At 51.1% G+C, this 21,320-nt stretch overlaps 1 protein-coding gene across 2 annotated transcripts in view; it reads right to left on the bottom strand.

Annotated features, from left to right (window-relative positions):
• G2E3 (G2/M-phase specific E3 ubiquitin protein ligase) overlaps positions 1 to 21,320 on the bottom strand; it is a 196,808-nt gene that overhangs the window by 79,972 nt on the left and 95,516 nt on the right. For both annotated transcript variants that reach the window (XM_075330240.1, XM_075330239.1), the window contains exons 11-13: positions 16,629 to 16,752; positions 14,871 to 15,157; positions 14,039 to 14,220 (exon numbers count right to left, since the gene is read on the bottom strand). In XM_075330240.1, coding sequence (XP_075186355.1) covers positions 14,039 to 14,220; positions 14,871 to 15,157; positions 16,629 to 16,752 — 593 coding nt within the window. The remainder of the gene's footprint in view (positions 1 to 14,038; positions 14,221 to 14,870; positions 15,158 to 16,628; positions 16,753 to 21,320) is intronic.

Below are 21,320 nucleotides of genomic sequence, written 5' to 3'. Positions count from 1 at the left end.
AGGAGCTCTATCTGCCTGTCAGTGGCATCCTTTAGCGATGAGCCATCTGCCACCGATACCACAGATCTAGCCGCCAATCTAGAGACTGGAGGATCCACCTTGGGACACTTAGCCCAACCCTTAACTACGTCAGAGGGGAAGGGGTAACGTGTGTCAGTAAGGCGCTTAGTAAAGCGCTTGTCCGGAACCGCTCTGGGCTTCTGGACAGCATCTCTGAAGTTAGAGTGATCGAAAAACGCACTCCGTGTACGTTTGGGGAACCGAAACTGGTGTTTCTCCTGCTGAGAAGTCGACTCCTCTACCGGTGGCGGCGGGGGAGACAGATCTAACACCTGGTTGATGGACGAGATAAGATCATTTACTAAGGCGTCCCCTTCAGGTGTATCAAGATTGAGGGCAACGTCAGGTTCAGAGCCCTGAGCTGCGACGTCCGCCTCGTCCTCCAGAGAGTCCTCGAGCTGGGAACCCGAGCAGCGTGAAGAAGTCGGGGAAGATTCCCAGCGGGCCCGCTTAGTCGGTCTGGGACTGAGGTCCGGGCAGGAGTCCTCCGCGTGGGACCTAGGGCCCAACCTGGGAGCGCGCTGCGGCGCGGACCGAGAGGGGCCTGGAGGCGACGAGCTAACGGGGACCGGGGCCTGTGTAAGGACCGGTCTGGACTGCAAAGCTTCTAGCAGCTTGGCAGATCATTTGTCCATAGACTGAGCCATGGATTGTGAAAGTGACTCAGAGTTTCTCAGCAAACGCAGCAAACTCTGTCCCTGCCGCCTGGACAGGGGGAGCAGGGGGGTCTACATGAGCCGAGGGGCCCACTAGTGACCGAGGCTCCGGCTGAGCAAGCGAAACAGGGGTCGAGCATTGCTCACAGTGAGGGTATAACCCGCAGGTAACATAGCCGCACAAGAGGTACAGGTCGCAAAAAAACCCTGTGCCTTAGCACCTCTGCTCCTTGTGGACGACATGCTGTTGTCTCCTAGGAGAGTGATCACTGAGGGTATATGGGAAGGGGTATACAGCCCGACCGAACAGAAATATGTATATAAATACGTATCTATTCCGGCACCCTGGGGGGGACCAGCACCGGGTGACCGGTGTGGCTGACCGACCGCTAAAAAGCGGAGTGTGTGTCCTCCAGATTCCCTGCCTTAGGTCTCCCAGAGCTGCAGAGCTCTTCACTGATAATCCTCCACCGGCAGAAATGCCAAAAACATGGCTGCCGGAGCTCTCAGGGGAGGAGTGGAGCCGTGGGCGGTGCTAGAAAAGTGCGGGAATCTGGGGTCCCCAAAGTGATCAGTGAGGGGGGAAGAAACATACAGGATGCTCCGGCCCTCACAGCCGACGTCAGGCCGTCCGTCCCGCCCTTACCCCTGACAGGCAGGCCCGGGGGCAGGATTTTTGCTACTAGGCCGCGATGAAGCCGGGGACTAAATTTAAGACCGCGGCCGACAAGCAGGCGCGGTCAGCGCGGAAGTCCGCCGGTCTTCACAAATCAGCAGCTGCTGCAGCGTCCGGGAAGAAGGCGCTCCATGCACAATCCCCATGGGGACACAGAGTACCTTATAGATGCAGGGCCCGGTCCCTGAGGATGAATAGACTCCTGTCCAGCAGATTCCCACAGGGGCTGCGGAGGGAGCCCGGTCCCAGTGAATGGATGACCGGTCAGGATCCCACTTCTCCCAGAGCCACTAAGGGATGGTGAAGGAAAATGGCATGAGGCTCCGGCCTTTGTACCCGCAATGGGTACCTCAACCTTAACAACACCGCCGACATAGTGGGGTGAGAAGGGAACATGCCGGGTGCCCCGTGGGGGCCCTCTTTTCTTCCAACCGACATAACTAAGTTGAGAATGCATGAGTGGATGTGTGCCTCCTTCCACACAAAGCATAAAACTGAGGAGCCCGTGATGCACGGGAGGGTGTATAGGCAGAGGGGAGGGGTTACACTTTTAAAGTGTAATACTTTGTGTGGCCTCCGGAGGCAGAAGCTATACACCCCAATTGTCTGGGTCTCCCAATGGAGCGACAAAGAAAAAAAATGCTGTGCGCACTAGGCGGATTTTGACAGCTCATGTTTTTCTGCGGGATTCCCACAGCAACAACAATTGCATGTCACTTCTTTTCCGCACGTCGCTGTGGGATTTCACTCCATTGACTGCAATGTAATCGTGAAATCCCGCAGGGAATAACGCAGGCAGCAAATTCTGTGCGGTTCATTGCGTTTACCTGCGTTATTCCCTCCGGTATTTCGCGGTTTACCTGCGGTAATGTACATCACTGCCTGCGGTTTGCAGGGAAGTGATGTCATTATGACAGGAAGAGGAAGCGGAGCAGAGAGTAAACACACAGATCACAGACATACAATACACACAGATCACACACACACACATATATATATATATATACACATATATATATACACACATATATATATATATATATATATACACATATATATATACACACATATATATATATATATATATATATATACACATATATATATATACACACATATATATATATATATATATATATATACACATATATATATATACACATATATATATATACACATATATATATATACACACATATATATATACACACATATATATATATATATATACACACATATATATATATACACACATATATATATATACACACATATATATATACACACATTTATATATACACACATATATATATACACACATATATATATACACACATATATATATACACACATATATATATACACACATATATATATACACACACATATATATATACACACATATATATATACACACATATATATATACACACATATATATATACACACATATATATATACACACATATATATATACACACATATATATATACACACATATATATATACACACATATATATATACACACATATATATATACACACATATATATATATATATATATATATATATATAGCAAACTGACATATAGAAAAAAAATCCACATTGGCTCAGCCATATTTTTACCGTCCAGCCGAGGTAAGCGCACAGCGGTGACCCGGTATTCTCAGGCTGGGGAGGGCGAGGGACAGGGTTAATGCTCCCTTCTCCCGCAGCCGAGAATATCAGTCACAGCTGCCCCGGGACTGTCGCATCCATTATGCGGCAGTACCGGAGTGTCCCCAGCTCTTCCTGTTGCCGTGATGCGGTGGCAGACAGGGTAATAAAAAGTTAATGGCGGCGGATCGCCGCCACTAAGTCCAGGCTTGATCATGGCAGCGTCTGAGACAGCTGACATGATCAACCCGTAAGTAAAGTGAAAAAAAAACACACACACACACACACACACACACACACACAAAAATCCTTTATTTTAAATAAAACACAAATAAGCCTCCTCATTCACCCTTTTATTAACCCCTCCAAAACACACACCTCCGGCGTAATCCACGTCCTGCAATGCTTGCATCCAGCCGCGACTGACAGCGCTGAATGCAGCCTCGCAGCGAGCCTGCAGAGGTAACCACAGGGCATTTCCCACGGCCGGTAATGTGAACTCACTACCGCTCGGGAGAAATGCAGCGATCTATCCCTCTATCTATCCCTCTATCTACTCTTCTATCATCTATCTCAGAAGGAAATTATTATTATTTTTTTTTTCAATGTGCTTTATTGCATTGAATGCAATAAAACACATGTACCAACCCGCACGCGGCAAAACCGCGGCAATACCGCGAACAATACCGCGGCAAACTGCGTGCGGTTTGCCGCGGTTTTTTACCGCGGGTGCGGTAATCTTTGAGACCCTGCGGAATTTTCTTAAGAAAATTCCGTTTTCCAGTGCGCACAGGGCCTTAGCGAGTTAGCGAGTATTTTGCTTAACGAGCACAGCTTTCTATAAATTTGTAACTCAGTTTACGAGCACGCTTTGCCGTACGAGCAAATACTCACCGCACACACTTCCAGTTCCATACATCCATCATGCTCTGACCCGCTCTCATAGTCCACACACACACACACACACACACACACACACACACACACACACACACACACACACACACACACTATGCTTACCTTACGTTCCATCGCCGGTCTCCCGGTTCTTATAGTTCGCCTGTACAGGCTGTGGATCGGCAGGCATCGCGACGATGGAGGAACTTCCACTGTCAGCCGCTACTCAAAGGCAGCACACTGGCCAATCAGAGGCAAGCAGCTCCTGTCTTTGACGTCAGCGCTCTGGCAGCGGAAGTTCCTGCCTCGTTGCGATGGTTACCCGATACACATCCTGTGCCGGTGAACTACAAGAACCAGGAGGCCGGTGATGGAACGGAAGGTAAGGTGAGCATAATAGGTGTGGGTGCCACTCCCAGGGCAGTGATGGGGACTATGGAAGCTGGCCCCCGGACTGGAACAGACTCTGGTACGGACAGGCGCAGGTACAGACTGGCAGATTCTCTAGTGCTGACAGGTGCAGCTGAGATGGCGGAGGGTGACAGGACCACAAGGCAGACAGGCAGATATAACCAAGACAGGGTGACAGGTTCGGGTAGGTGGACAGAGATACAGGTAACGGACAGTAGGCAACGGGACCTGACAGCTAGCTAGATGGATATGTATTACCTGACCATGTTGCTTACGCACTTCCCATAGTTGGATGCCTTAAGTACCTGAGAGGCACATCTGGAAAACACTGCGACAGCCCTTTAAGAGCAGAGCAGGTGTGCGAGTGCTTTAAGCGCATTTCCGAATAAGCTGTGAGGTGTGCACAGGGCCTAGGAGGAGGCGGCAGGAGATGCACACGGAGGACTGCAGAGAAGCAAGGCAGGGCGGTGCAGTCCGGCTACAGCGGTAAGAGAGGTAAAGCAGTGCAGGGACACTGGGGCTACATTGGGGTTTGTTTTTTCCCCCTTCCATCTTTGAGGCAATGGAGGAATAACCGTTGACACAGCACAACCCCTTTAATAAGTACCAATATATGGCATATGTAGAGGCATTTGTTAAAAGAGAACCTGTCACCGGGTTTTTCCCTTATGAACTGCGGCCACCACCAGTGAGTCCTTATATACAGGATTCCAGAATACTGTATATGAGAGCTCAGGCTGCTCTGTATAATGTGAAGAAAAAAAAAATACCGAAGGGTATTGCTGGTCTCGGTCCGGCACCTCCTCTGTGCTGCAATAGCCGTTCTCCTTCTGAGCCTCGTATTCAGGACGTGTCCTATGTCACCCACACAGGCTGGCATTGAGGTCCTGCGCAGCTGCACTTCTCTCTGTCCTGCTGAGGGCAGATCAAAGCACTGTAGTGGGCATGCGCGGGCGGTCTTTGACCTTTCCTCCTGCCTGCGTATTACTATAGTTTGATCTGCCCTCAGCCGAGGAGATCATAGTGCGTCTGCGCTGGACCCAAATGCCAGCCAGTATGGATGACGTAGGATGCATCTTCCATAAGAGGACAGCGATCGCAGCAGAGAGGAGGCACCGGACCGAAAGCAGCGACACCCACTGGACCAGACCGCCCTCCTAGGTGAGGATTTTTATGTTCTACACAGCAGCCTGGCTTCTTATATACAGTATACAGACGTTGACTGCTACATTGTTCTCTCACCTATGAAGGGAATTTTGTTACTTACCGTAAATTCCTTTTCTTCTAGCTCTTATTGGGAGACCCAGACGACTGGGGTATAGCTACTGCCCTCTGGAGGCCACACAAAGCACTACATTAAAAGTGCAAGGCCCCTCCCCCTCTGGCTATACCCCCCCGTGGTATCACGGGTTCTCCAGTTTTAGTGCCAAAGCAAGAAGGAGGAAGCCAATAACTGGTTTAAACAAATTAACTCCGAATAACATCGGAGAACTGAAAAACCGTTCAACATGAACAACATGTGTACCCGCAAACAACAAAAAAACATCCCGAAGGACAACAGGGCGGGTGCTGGGTCTCCCAATAAGAGCTAGAAGAAAAGGAATTTACGGTAAGTAACAAAATTCCCTTCTTCTTCAGCGCTCTATTGGGAGACCCAGACGACTGGGACGTCCAAAAGCTGTCCCTGGGTGGGTAAATAAATACCTCATGTTAGAGCTGCAAAACAGCCCTCCCCTACGGGGGTGTCACTGCCGCCTGCAGGACTCTTCTACCTAAGCTGGCATCCGCCGAAGCATAGGTATGCACCTGATAATGCTTGGTGAAAGTGTGCAGACTGGACCAGGTAGCTGCCTGGCACACCTGTTGAGCCGAAGCCTGGTGACGTAATGCCCAGGACGCACCCACGGCTCTGGTGGAGTGGGCTTTTAGCCCTGAAGGAACCGGAAGCCCCGCAGAACGGTAGGCCTCTAGAATTGGTTCTTTGATCCATCGAGCCAGGGTGGCTTTAGAAGCCTGCAACCCCTTGCGCGGACCAGCGACAAGGACGAAAAGTGCATCGGCACGGCGTATGGGCGCCGTGCGGGAAATGTAGATTCTGAGTGCTCTCACCAGATCTAGCAAACGTAAGGCCTTTTCATACCGGTGAACCGGATGAGGGCAAAAAGAAGGCAAGGAAATATCCTGATTAAGATGAAAAGAGGATACGACCTTAGGGAGAAACTCCGGAATGGGGCGCAGCACAACCTTGTCCTGGTGGAACACCAGGAAGGGAGCCTTAGATGACAGAGCTGCCAGCTCAGACACTCGCCGAAGCGATGTGATTGCAACAAGAAACGCCACTTTCTGCGACAGCCGAGAAAAGGAAACTTCCTTCAGAGGCTCGAAGGGCGGTTTCTGGAGAGCAACTAGTACCCTGTTCAGATCCCATGGATCTAACGGTCGCTTGTACGGGGGCACAATATGACAGACCCCCTGCAGGAACGTGCGCACCTTAGGAAGACGTGCTAGACGCTTCTGAAAAAACACGGATAGTGCCGAAACTTGCCCTTTAAGGGAGCTGAGCGACAAGCCCTTTTCTAACCCCGATTGCAGGAAGGAAAGAAACTTGGGCAATGCAAATGGCCAGGGAGACACTCCCTGAGCAGAGCACCAGGACAAGAAAATCTTCCACGTTCTGTGGTAGATCTTAGCCGAATTCGACTTTCTAGCTTGTCTCATTGTGGCAATGACTCCCTGAGATAATCCAGCAGATGCTAGGATCCAGGACTCAATGGCCACACAGTCAGGTTCAGGGCCGCAGAATTCTGATGGAAAAACGGCCCTTGGGACAGTAAGTCTGGTCGGTCTGGCAGTGACCACGGTCGACCGATCGTGAGATGCCACAGATCCGGATACCACGACCTCCTCGGCCAGTCTGGAGCGACGAGTATGACGCGGCTGCACTCGGATCTGATCTTGCGTAGCACTCTGGGCAAGAGCGCCAGAGGCGAAAACACGTATGGGAGCTGAAACTGCGACCAATCTTGAACCAAGGCGTCTGCCGCCAGAGCTCTTTGATCGCGCGACCTCGCCATGAATGCCGGGACCTTGTTGTTGTGCCGGGATGCCATTAGGTCGACGTCCGGCACTCCCCAGCGGCGACAGATTTCCTGAAACACGTCCGGGTGAAGGGACCATTCCCCTGCGTCCATGCCCTGGCGACTGAGGAAGTCTGCTTCCCAGTTTTCTACGCCTGGGATGTGAACCGCGGATATGGTGGATGCTCTGTCCTCCACCCACATTAGAATGCGCCGGACTTCTTGGAAGGCTTGCCGACTGCGCGTCCCTCCTTGGTGGTTGATGTATGCCACCGCTGTGGAGTTGTCCGATTGGATTCGGATCTGCTTTCCTTCCAGCCACTGTTGGAAGGCCAGTAGAGCAAGATACACTGCTCTGATCTCCAGAACATTGATCTGAAGGGTGGACTCCTGCGGAGTCCACGTCCCCTGAGCCCTGTGGTGGAGAAATACTGCTCCCCACCCTGACAGACTCGCATCTGTCGTAACTACTGCCCAGGATGGGGGCAGGAAGGATCTTCCCTGAGACAATGATGTGGGAAGGAGCCACCATTGTCGAGAGTCTTTGGCCGTCTGGGAAAGCGAGACTTTCCTGTCCAGGGACGTTGACTTCCCGTCCCATTGGCGGAGAATGTCCCATTGAAGTGGGCGCAGATGAAACTGCGCAAAGGGAACTGCTTCCATGGCTGCCACCATCTTCCCTAGGAAATGCATGAGGCGCCGCAAGGGATGCAACTGGCCCTGCAGGAGAGATTGCACCCCTGTCTGTAGTGACCGCTGCTTGTCCAGCGGAAGCTTCACTATCGCTGCTAGAGTATGAAACTCCATGCCAAGATACGTTAGTGACTGAGTCGGTGATAGGATCGACTTTGGAAAGTTGATGATCCATCCGAAAGACTGTAGAGTCTCCAGCGTAGCATTCAGGCTGAGTTGGCATGCCTCCTGAGAGGGAGCTTTGACCAATAAGTCGTCTAGGTAAGGAATCACCGAGTGTCCCTGAGAGTGCAAGACTGCTACCACCGCCGCCATGACCTTGGTGAAGACCCGTGGGGCTGTCGCCAGACCAAATGGAAGAGCTACGAACTGAAAATGGTCGTCTCCTATCACAAAACGTAGAAAACGTTGATGTTCTGTAGCAATTGGCACGTGGAGATAAGCATCTTTGATGTCTATTGAGGCAAGGAAGTCTCCTCTGGACATTGAGGCAATGACAGAGCGGAGGGTTTCCATCCGGAACCTCCTGGCGTGCACATGTTTGTTGAGCCGTTTTAGGTCCAGAACAGGACGGAACGAGCCGTCCTTTTTTGGAACCACAAAGAGATTGGAGTAAAACCCTTGCCCTTGTTCCTGAGGAGGGACTGGGATAACCACTCCTTCCGCTTTTAGGGAATCCACCGCCTGCAGCAGAGCATCTGCTCGGTCTGGACGTGGGGAGGTTCTGAAGAACCGAGCTGGAGGACGAGAATTGAACTCGATTCTGTACCCGCGAGACAAAATGTCCGTCACCCACCGGTCTTTGACCTGTGACATCCAAATGCCGGAAAAGCGGGAGAGCCTGCCCCCGACCGGCGATGCGGAGGGGGGGGGCTGGAAGTCATGAGGTAGCCGCTTTGGAAGCGGAACCTCCATTTGCTTTCTTGGGGCGTGTGTGAGTCCGCCACGAATCTGAGTTTCTTTGCGTCCTCTGAGTCCCTTTGGACGAGGTAAATGGTGTCTTGCCCGAACCTCGAAAGGACTGAAACCTCTGCTGCCACTTTTTCTGCTGAGGTTTGGGTGTTCTGGGTTGTGGTAAAGAGGAGTCTTTACCCTTGGACTGCTTAATGATGTCAGCCAATGGCTCGCCAAACAGTCTCTCTCTAGACAAAGGCAAACTGGTTAAACATTTTTTGGAACCAGCATCTGCTTTCCAGTCCTTTAACCACAAGGCTCTGCGCAAAACTACCGAATTGGCGGACGCCATTGAGGTGCGACTGGTAGATTCTAGGACCGCATTGATAGCGTAAGACGCAAACGCCGACATCTGCGTGGTAAGGTGCGCCACTTGCGGCACTGCTGGATGCATGATAGCATCCACTTTTGCTAAGCCAGCTGAAATAGCCTGGAGTGCCCATACGGCTGCGAATGCCGGAGCAAACGACGCGCCTATAGCTTCATAGACAGATTTTAACCAAAGGTCCATCTGTCTGTCATTGGCATCTTTAAGTGAAGCGCCATCCTCCACTGCAACTATGGATCTAGCTGCAAGTTTGGAAATCGGGGGGTCTACCTTTGGACACTGTGTCCAGCGCTTGACCACCTCAGGGGGGAAAGGGAAACGCGTATCTTTAGATCGTTTAGAGAAACGCCTTTCTGGGTGAGCGTCGTGCTTCTGGATTGATTCTCTGAAGTCAGAGTGATCTAACAAAGCACTCAATTTACGCTTGGGATAAAGGAAACGAAACTTTTCCTGCTCCGCAGCCGCCTCTTCTGCTGAAGGGGCTGGGGGAGAAATATCCAACAGCCTATTGATGGCTGAGATAAGGTCGTCTACCATGGCATCCCCATCCGGGGTATCCAGGTTGAGAGGGGTTCCAGGAGTGGATTCCTGATCACTCTCATCAGACACATCACAGGGAGACTGATTGCGCTGAGACCCTGAGCAGTGTGAAGACGTCGAGGGTCTTTCCCAGCGAGCTCGCTTAGGGTGGCTGGGGCCATCATCTGAGTCATAATCCTCGGCCTGTGAAGCCGGGGACCCCCCTGTGGGCTGGATACATTCCAAGTAAGGGGGACCTGAGGACAGAGGCCTCGCCGTGCCCAGAGACTGAGCCCCATGCATAGATTGCAAGGTCTCAAGGATTTTTGCCATAGATACAGACATATTATCTGCAAAAACTGCAAAGTCCGTCCCTGTCACCGGGGCAGAACTTACAAGCGTCTCAGCCTGGGTCGCTACCTCTCCTGACTCCGGCTGGCGAAGCAGCACCGGGTCGGAGCATTGCACACAATGGGGGTCATCAGAGCCTGCTGGTAGATTAGCCCCACATGCAGCACACGCAGTATACACAGCCCTTTTTGCCTTGGCCGCCTTGCGTTTTGAGGATGACATGTTGCTGCTTCCACAGAGCGATCTGGGATATGCAGCCAGAAGCGCACCTCACAGTGCAAGAAATACAATATCTATATAACTGTATCCAGTACACTGATACACAGTGAGGCACTAGAGGGACCAGCACAGAAAAATCGCTTACCGCCCGCTTAAAAAGCGGGTGTGTGGTCGCCAGATAGCCCCTAGTCCAGGTCTCCCAGAGCCTTGCGTCCTTCCTCCAGCCAGGCATGCATGTAATGGCTGCCGGCGTCTCGAGAGAGGAAGGGGGGCGGGCCCTGGGCGTTCCTGGCCAAGAGCGGGAAGCCTGCTTCCCTCTGTGCCAAGTGAGAGGGCTGGAGCATGTAAATCAGGCTCCAGCCCTCGTCGCTGCTTGCGAACAGCGTCTCTCCCCTACCCTGAATGACAGGGTGGGGGCGGGAACGAAACGGAGCTGCCGGCGTCCTAGGCCCAAAAAGCCGGGGACTAAAGTTATAACCGCCGCCGCCGTAAAAGCGCGGACGGCGGATCCCCGGCGCACCACAAGTCACAGCAGCGCCGCCCGGTCCAGAGGGGGCCGGCGCTGCGTTCCCAAACACAAACAATCCCCCAGTAATCTGTAGGGACACCAACTCCACGTTGCGGTCCCCGGCGCACTATAACACCCAGCCAGCCCGGAGTGTGTCTGTGCCTGCCGGGGACACAGAGTACCTGTAAGATGCAGGGCCCTGTCCCTGATCGTACTCCTGCTCCGAATCCATCAGGTTCTAATGGGTCTGTGGATGGAGCCCGGCATCAGAGCTGAGAGGCCGGCAGGATCCCACTTCCACAGAGCCCTACAAGGGGATGTGGAAGGAAAACAGCATGTCAGGCTCCAGCCCTGTACCAGCAATAGGTACCTCAACCTTACAACACCATCCAGGGGTGAGAAGGGAGCATGCTGGGAACACTATATGTGTCCTCTTTTCTTCCATCCGACATAGTCAGCAGCTACTGCTGACTAAAATCTGTGGAGCTATGCATGGAATGTCTGACCTCCTTCGCACACAAAGCTAAAACTGGAGAACCCGTGATACCACGGGGGGGTATAGCCAGAGGGGGAGGGGCCTTGCACTTTTAATGTAGTGCTTTGTGTGGCCTCCAGAGGGCAGTAGCTATACCCCAGTCGTCTGGGTCTCCCAATAGAGCGCTGAAGAAAATATAATTTTAGCTCATGGTTCGGTTTTCTAATTTATACTGTACCCATTTACTTCTGTTGGCTACTTGTGAAAACCTCATACTCCTATAGCTTGTTGCAATCATATAGGTCACCGCCAGTCAGTTTACTCTATAGTCCGCTATGATCTCTGTGCAGGCTCCACCTTGGTCGGCAATCTGTATCATCTGATTATTGGTCCCATGGGATGCCAAGTCATCCATAAATATGCATCATATTCCCCATTTTATCCAGTAAATATGTATACATGTACATTACACATGCCTCGCATTGAGGGGAAAAAGAAAACTACTGCCCCTATAAAGGCCAATAATTCTGCCCGCTTCCATGTAACGGGTTGATACTTATAAGCACCGTTGTTTGGTTGTACAGAATACAAAACTGAGGTTGGAATTTTTAGTCATAGGGGCCTACATGGAGGGGGTATACGGCAGGGATACAGACATCACTCACTAATATGAGGGGCATCTGTACGTCCTCCCTAGCACTTGGATACAATTTCTGTAATTAGAAATAGTATACAGTCATATGAAAAAGTTTGGGCACCCCTATTAATGTTAACCTTTTTTCTTTATAACAATTTGGGGTTTTGCAGCAGCTATTTCAGTTTCATATATCTAATAACTGATGGATTCAGTAATATTTCTGGATTGAAATGAGGTTTATTGTACTAACAGAAAATGTGCAATCTGCATTTAAACTAAATTTGACAGGTGCAAAAGTATGGGCACCCTTATCAATTTCTTGATTTGAACACTCCTAACTACTTTTTACTGACTTACTAAAGCACTAAATTGGTTTTGTAACCTCATTGAGCTTTGACCTTCATAGGCAGGTGTATCCAATCATGAGAAAAGGTATTTAAGGTGGCCACTTGCAAGTTGTTCTCCTATTTGAATCTCCTATGAAGAGTGGCATCATGGGCTCCTCAAAACAACTCTCAAATGATCTGAAAACAAAGATTATTCAACAGAGTTGTTCAGGGGCAGGATACAAAAAGTTGTCTCAGAGATTTAAACTGTCAGTTTCCACTGTGAGGAACATAGTAAGGAAATGGAAGAACACAGGTACAGTTCTTGTTAAGCCCAGAAGTGGCAGGCCAAGAAAAATATCAGAAAGGCAGAGAAGAAGAATGGTGAGAACAGTCAAGGACAATCCACAGACCACCTCCAAAGACCTGCAGCATCATCTTGCTGCAGATGATGTCAATGTGCATCGGTCAACAATACAACACACGTTGCACAAGGAGAAGCTGTATGGGAGAGTGATGCGAAAGAAGCCGTTTCTGCAAGCACGCCACAAACAGTCGCCTGAGGTATGCAAAAGCACATTTGGACAAGCCAGTTACATTTTGGAAGAAGGTCCTGTGGACTGATGAAACAAAGATTGAGTTGTTTGGACATACAAAAAGGCGTTATGCATGGAGGCAAAAAAACGCGGCATTCCAAGAAAAGCTCTTGCTACCCACAGTAAAATTTGGTGGAGGTTCCATCATGCTTTGGGGCTGTGTGGCCAATGCCAACACCGGGAATCTTGTTAAAGTTGAGGGTCGCATGGATTCAACTCAGTATCAGCAGATTCCTGACAATAATGTGCAAGAATCAGTGACGAAGTTGAAGTTACGCAGGGGATGGATATTTCAGCTGACAATGATCCAAAACACCGCTCCAAATCTACTCAGGCATTCATGCAGAGGAACAATTACAATGTTCTGGAATGGCCATCCCAGTCCCCAGACCTGAATATCATTGAACATCTGTGGGATGATTTGAAGTGGGCTGTCCATGCTCGGCGACCATCAAACTTAACTGAACTGGAATTGTTTTGTAAACAGGAATGGTCAAATATACCTTCATCCAGAATCCAGGAACTCATTAAAAAGCTACAGGAAGCGACTAGAGGCTGTGATTTTTCCAAAAGGAGGATCTACAAAATATTAATGTCACTTTTATGTTGAGGTGCCCATGCTTTTGCACCAGTCAAATTTTGTTTAAATGCGGATTGCACATTTTCTGTTAGTACAATAAACCTCATTTCAATCCAGAAATATTACTCAGTCCAGTCAGTCATTAGATATATGAAACTGAAATAGCTGTTGCAAAAACCAAAATTGTTATAAAGAAAAAAGGTTAACATTAATAGGGGTGCCCAAACTTTTTCATATGACTGTATCTGTTCTGCCCAAACATATCACTTAAAGTATTATTTCACCAATGAGAACTGATAGAAAAAAGTTATTTGCGTCTAGAACTCAGGAAATGAAAAAAAAAATACAAGTTTTTAGCTGACAATAACCCAAGGCCTTGGGCTCCTAAAACAAAACTTGTAGACTTCCTATTTATTACCTGCAGTATTGCCTGTAAGATATTGGGATCCGCTACATCTTCTAACACTGGTTGTACGTGGTGAGAATCATAAATAAGGCAATAGAAGAGGGTCTGTGAGAAAAAGCTTGGTGCCACCCCTCCATGAACCAACGCAAGGGCCACCATTCTGCCGGCTTCATAGTACAGGTCATCGGCTAGCGCTGTGGAAGGAGACCACCACACATTACTACAGAATTAGTATAGGAGAACACTAAAATCTAACAGTTATGTCCCGATTGTATCTGCTGGAGTGACAATGCACCGGGACCTTCTCATCAATCTATCAGGTGCCTCTGCTCCAAGCCACCACTTTGAGCTAGGTGGTGAGGCACGGGCCATTCTGAAGAGGTAAACGGTGTGGGCTTCAAATAATGGCACCCATAGTTGGCGCGTGCGCAGATGAGAGCTTGAGCCGAGGGCTCCATCTGTGCACGCGCCAACTATGGGCGCCATTATTTGAAGCCCACACCGCCAACATCTTCAGAATAGCCCGTGCCTTGTTGCCCACCAACCACACAGAGCAGGGACGCCCTGCCTCCTGTGACCCCTCTCTCCACCACCCCCTGGTAAGCTACATTCGGATTATAAGACGCACCCCCTCATTTTCCGTTCTAATTTTTTGGTGGAAAAGTGTGTCTTATAATCCAAAAAAAATGATAACTGAGGGTATTCTAATTTATGGAGATGCACTTGTATATGCTTACACAGTGGAAAAATCTGGTAAAATCTGATGCAGTGTGTATACCCAATGCTATATCTGTACATTACATATGGATCCATCACTGACTCTCGCTGGAAATAATATACTCACCATTCATGTTTAATGAAAGATTTTTACGCTCAGATCCCTCAAACAAGCTGGAATTCTGGATGGCATCAAGTAGCAGATGAAAATAAGAGGACAGAGACATATCCTCTAATTTGCATCGATTACTGAGGGTGAGCTGTAGAGTTTTATACGGAGAAAAATCTTCCCTGCGGAAACAACTAAGAGAACTACTCCATAGGGACTTGCTTTGCACTTTCAGAGCAAATGTGGAGGTATTTATCTGAGATTTCAGCTCCTGCAGAATGTCAGAAATGTATCTTGGAGCCTGCCTGGTGGGGAAAGAAAAATAATCATCATACAAGGCACTGACAAACGGATGTGATCCTATGAGTATAATAGGTGCAGCAGAAAATGAGGCCGTAAACTACACTTGAGGTGGTGCCCTAGAATTTACCTGGAAATTGTCCGATACCTTTTTTTTTTTTTTTTTTTTTTAGCACAAATGGTTTTAAAATAAATTAACTGAGGCACGCTCGCTTTTCAGCATGTGGCTCTGGGATGTTCGGCGGACACGGACACACACACAGCTTCTGTCCAGCAGGGGAAGATAGGACACAGTGCAGTGGAGCACAAGGACCTGCAATGGAACGCATCGATGTGTTCCACCGCAGGTCCTTGCGCTCCACTGCGTCCCATCTTCCCCTGCTGGACAGAATCAGCAATCAGTATTATCCAATGTGTGCGGGGGCGCGTACCCCATGTGTGCGGGGGCGCGTACCCCATGTGTGCGGGGGCGCGTACCCCATGTGTGCGGGGGCGCGTACCCCATGTGTGCGGGGGCGCGTACCCCATGTGTGCGGGGGCGCGTACCCCATGTGTGCGGGGGCGCGTACCCCATGTGTGCGGGGGCGCGTACCCCATGTGTGCGGGGGCGCGTACCCCATGTGTGCGGGGGCGCGTACCCCATGTGTGCGGGGGGGCGCGTACCCCATGTGTGCGGGGGCGCGTACCCCATGTGTGCGGGGGCGCGTACCCCATGTGTGCGGGGGCGCGTACCCCATGTGTGCGGGGGCGCGTACCCCATGTGTGCGGGGGCGCGTACCCCATGTGTGCGGGGGCGCGTACCCCATGTGTGCGGGGGCGCGTACCCCATGTGTGCGGGGGCGCGTACCCCATGTGTGCGGGGGCGCGTACCCCATGTGTGCGGGGGCGCGTACCCCATGTGTGCGGGGGCGCGTACCCCATGTGTGCGGGGGCGCGTACCCCATGTGTGCGGGGGCGCGTACCCCATGTGTGCGGGGGCGCGTACCCCATGTGTGCGGGGGCGCGTACCCCATGTGTGCGGGGGCGCGTACCCCATGTGTGCGGGGGCGCGTACCCCATGTGTGCGGGGGCGCGTACCCCATGTGTGCGGGGGCGCGTACCCCATGTGTGCGGGGGCGCGTACCCCATGTGTGCGGGGGCGCGTACCCCATGTGTGCGGGGGCGCGTACCCCATGTGTGCGGGGGCGCGATCCACTGCAGGTTGTCCCGTTTGGCGTCTGGTGAGTATGATTACAAGATCTTCTGTCTTCTTTCTTCTGGGGGTCTCTGCTTTCTATAATGAAGTGTCCTGCAGTATCTTTAACTTTTTAGCTGCATGCACGCTTCATTATTGATCTGCGACTAGGTCTTATTTTCGGGGAAGTGCTTACATTTAAAACTTACGCTGAAAATGCCTGCTAGGACTTATTTTCAGGGTTGGGCTTATTTTTGGAAACCCACAGTAGCACTTGTCGATGATCCCGTATTGGTACTTACTTTAAGAGAACTTGACTTGGTGCTTTGGATTGCCTTCTACATTTTGGAGATTGCTGCTCAGTATTAAACCCAGTATTATTAAGCGTTTCCGACCAATTAAGGGATGCAGGGCGTGATTTTTTTACTGAAAAATGAGATGAAAAATATGAAATTAAAACAGTATTTTACACCACAATAATATAACTATGGGAGAAAAAAAAAATCTCATCTCTACTGTCCTTGAATACGACTGAATGGGTTTTCAAGTTACAAAGGTCCAAAAAAGAGAATTTTGTTACTTACCGTAAATTCTTTTTCTTATAGTTCCGTATTGGGAGACCCAGACCATGGGTGTTTAGCTTCTGCCTCCGGAGGACACACAAAGTACTACACTTAAAAGTGTAGCTCCTCCCTCTGAGCTTATACACCCCCCTGGAGAACCAGTCCTAGCCAGTTTAGTGCAAAAGTTGAAGGAGAATAGCCACCCACAAGTAGAACCGAGTAAGAACCGGAACAACCGGAGACTCTGTCCACGACAACAGCCGGTGATAACACACGGAACAAGAAAATTGCCAACAGGCAACAAGGAGGGTGCTGGGTCTCCCAATACGGAACTATAAGAAAAAGAATTTACGGTAAGTAACAAAATTCTCTTTTTCTTTATCGTTCCTTTGGGAGACCCAGACCATGGGACGTTCCAAAGCTGTCCCTGGGTGGGAATAAACAGAAAAAACTAAGAAGTAGGCGGAGCCTAATTTCACAAGTGGGCGACAGCCGCCTGAAGGATGCGTCTGCCCAAGCTCGCATCTGCCGAAGCATGAGCATGCACTTGGTAGTGCTTCGAAAAGGTATGCAGGCTAGTCCAAGTGGCAGCCTGACAGACTTGTTGAGCCGTAGTCTGGTGCCTAAAAGCCCAAGAGGCACCGACAGCTCTGGTCGAGTGTGCTTTGATCCCCGGCGGGGGAGGCACCCGAGTACTCTGGTAGGCGTCCGAAATGGTCGATCTAATCCAACAGGCCAAGGTCGGCTTAGAAGCAGAGAGACCCTTGCACCGCCCTGTGGTTAGCACAAAAAGAGAGGTGCACCGCCTAAGCGCAGCGGTGCAAGACACATAGATCCGGAGAGCACGCACCAGATCTAGAGTATGCAGCGCTTTCTCAAAGTGATGAACAGGGGCCGGACAGAAGGAAGGCAAGGAAATATCCTGGTTAAGGTGGAAGGGAGAGACCACCTTAGGAAGAAAGTCCGGGTCGGACGGAGAACTACCTTGTCTTGGTGAAAAACCAAAAAAGGTGACTCCGAGGAGAGCGCAGACAAATCAGAGACACTCCTGAGAGAAGTTATGGCAACTAGAAAGGCCACCTTTTGAGAACGACGATACAAAGAAACCTCCCTAAGGGGCTCCAAAGGGGGTTTCTGCAATACCGTGAGGACCAAGTTAAGGTCCCAGGGATCCAAGGGCCGCCGATAAGGCGGAATGATGTGAGACGCACCTTGCATGAAGGTGCGGACCTGAGCCAGCCGGGCGAGACGCCGCTGGAACAGCACTGATAGAGCTGAGACTTGTCCCTTGAGAGAGTTGAGGGACAGTCCTAGCTGCAGACCGGACTGTAAAAAAGACAGAAGGGTCGGCAACGAGAATGGCCAAGGAGGATGGCCGGAAGAGCGACACCAGGACAGGAAAATTTTCCAAGTCCTGTGATAGATCTTGACGGAGGAAGACTTACGGGCCCGAGTCATAGTGGAGATGACTTCAGGAGGAATACCAGAAGCCGTCAAAATCCAGGACTCAAGAGCCACGCCGTCAATTTGAGTGCCGCAGAATTCGGGCGGAAAAACAGACCTTGCGAGAGCAGGTCTGGACAGTCCGGAAGATGCCACGGCATCTCCACGGACAGTTGGAGCAGGTCCGGATACCAAGCTCGCCTGGGCCAGTCTGGTGCAATGAGGATGACTCGACGGCCCTCCATTCTGATCTTGCGCAGGACTCTGGGCAAGAGAGCTAGAGAAGGAAACACGTAGGACAGACGAAACTGGGACCAGTCTTGAACCAGAGCGTCCGCGGCGAAGGCCTGAGGATCGTGGGAGCGAGCCACGTAAACCGGAACCTTGTTGTTGTGACGGGATGCCATTAGGTCCACGTCCGGAGTGCCCCACTTGCGGCAGATTGACTGAAACACTGCCGGGTGCAGGGACCACTCGCCACCGTCCACGGATTGACGGCTGAGATAATCTGCCTCCCAGTTTTCTACGCCAGGGATGTGGACTGCGGATATGGTGGACTTGGAGTCCTCCGCCCATTGAAAAATGCGTTGGACCTCCAACATTGCCAGGCGGCTGCGTGTCCCGCCTTGGTGATTGATGTAGGCAACCGCTGTCGCGTTGTCTGACTGGACTCGAATGTGCCTGCCCGCCAACAGGTGGTGAAAGGCTAGGAGAGCTAGAAGCTAGAAGCACAGCTCTGGTTTCCAGCACATTGATTGAAAGGGCTGACTCGGACGGAGTCCAAGTGCCCTGTGCTCTGTGGTGGAGATGTACCGCTCCCCAGCCGGATAGGCTGGCATCAGTGGTGAGAATCACCCAGGACGGAGTCAGGAAGGAGCGCCCTTGGGACAGGGAGAGGGGTCGAAGCCACCACTGAAGAGAGCTCCTGGTCCGTGGCGACAGAGCCACTAACCTCTGTAAGGAGGAAGGCCGCTTGTCCCAACAGCGGAGAATGTCCAGCTGCAGAGGACGCAGATGGAACTGGGCAAAGGGAACCGCCTCCATGGAGGCCACCATTTGACCCAGCACCTGCATCAGACGCCTGAGGGTATAACGGCGGGGCCTCAGGAGAGAGCGCACCGCCAACCGGAGTGACAGCTGTTTGTCTAAGGGCAACTTCACAAGTGCCGGCAAAGTCTCGAACTGCATCCCTAGGTACGTGAGACTCTGGGTCGGAGTCAGAGTGGATTTGGGAAGATTGACAATCCACCCGAATTGGGCTAGGGTGGCAAGAGTGAGCAAAACACTCCGCTGACAGTCTGCGCTGGATGGACCCTTGACCAGAAGGTCGTCCAGATAAGGAAGCACTGCTAACCCCTGGAGGTGCAGGACCGCAATCACTGCCGCCATGACCTTGGTGAATACCCGAGGGGCCGTGGCTAACCCGAAGGGGAGAGCCACGAATTGGAAATGATCCTCTCCTATCGCAAAACGTAACCAACGCTGATGTGACACTGCGATTGGCACATGTAGATAGGCATCTCTGATGTCGATGGACGCCAGGAACTCCCCTTGGGTCATAGAGGCAATGACTGATCGCAGAGACTCCATGCGAAAATGCCGCACCCGGACATGCTTGTTGAGAAGCTTGAGATCCAGGGTGGGCCGGAAGGTACCGTCCTTTTTTGGAACTAGGAAGTGGTTTGAGTAAAAACCTCTGAACCGTTCCTGAGCGGGAACTGGGACAATCACTCCGTTTGCCTGCTAGGACGCCACGGCCTGCGAGAAGGCGGCGGCCTTGGAGCAGGGGGGAGTTGAGAGAAAAAATCTGTTTGGAGGGCTGGAAGAGAATTCTATCCTGTAGCCGTGAGATATGATGTCTCTCACCCACTGATGGGAGACTTGCTTTAACCAAGCGTTGCCAAAGTGGGAGAGCCTGCCACCGACTAAGGACGTGGCTGGAGCGGGCCGAGAGTCATGAGGAAGCTGCCTTAGTGGCAGAACCTCCTGCGGTCTTCTGCGGACGCGCTTTTGGGCGCCAGTTGGATTTCTGATCCTTGGCTGAGTTAGCGGACGAGGCGGAAGGCTTAGAGGAGGACCAGTTGGAGGAACGAAAGGAACGAAACCTCGATTGATTCCTACCCTGGGCGGGTTTCCTGGTCTTGGTTTGTGGCATGGAAGTACTCTTCCCGCCAGTAGCTTCTTTAATGATTTCATCCAGCTGTTCACCAAACAGCCGTGAACCAGCAAAAGGGAGCCCAGCAAGAAACTTCTTGGAAGAAGCATCTGCCTTCCACTCTCGAAGCCACAAAATCCTGCGGATAACAAGAGAAGTAGCTGAAGCCACCGCAGTGCGGTGAGCAGCCTCTAGCATGGCAGACATGGCATAGGATGAAAAAGCTGAAGCCTGAGCAGTTAAGGTAACCATCTCAGGCATAGATTCCTTGGTGAGGGAATGCATCTCCTCTAGAGAAGCAGAAATGGCTTTGAGAGCCCACACTGCTGCAAAAGTCGGGAAAACGCGGCCCCCGCAGCTTCATACACAGATTTTGGCCAGAAGGTCAATCTGACGGTCAGTGGAATCCTTAAGTGAGGTGCCGTCAGCCACCAACACAACGGTCCGGGCTGAGAGCCTAGACACCGGGGGGTCTACCTTTGGGGAGTAAGACCACACCTTGACCACCTCAGGTGGAAATGGAAACCGGTCATCAGAACCACGCTTTGGAAAGCGTTTGTCAGGGCAGGCCCTGGGTTTGGTCACAGCGGTCTGAAAACTGGAGTGGTTAAAGAACACACTCTTCACTCTCTTAGGCGAGGTAAACTGATGTTTTTCTGCCAAAGAGACACTGGCGGATTGAGGTCCAGCACAGAATTAATAGAAGCAATCAAGTCACTAAGATCTGAGTCACCCTCAGAGAAATCGATGGGATACATAGCCTCCGAGCCCCCAGTGAGGGCATCCTCCTCATCTTGAGAGTCAGCTCTTGAGACAGAGCCGTGGGATGGGGA

Source organism: Anomaloglossus baeobatrachus, chromosome 12 (assembly GCF_048569485.1).
Source record: "Anomaloglossus baeobatrachus isolate aAnoBae1 chromosome 12, aAnoBae1.hap1, whole genome shotgun sequence".
Taxonomy (NCBI): Eukaryota; Metazoa; Chordata; class Amphibia; order Anura; family Aromobatidae; genus Anomaloglossus; species Anomaloglossus baeobatrachus.
The sequence above is the reverse complement of the archived record's forward strand: the minus strand, read 5'-3'. Positions and strand labels throughout refer to the sequence as shown.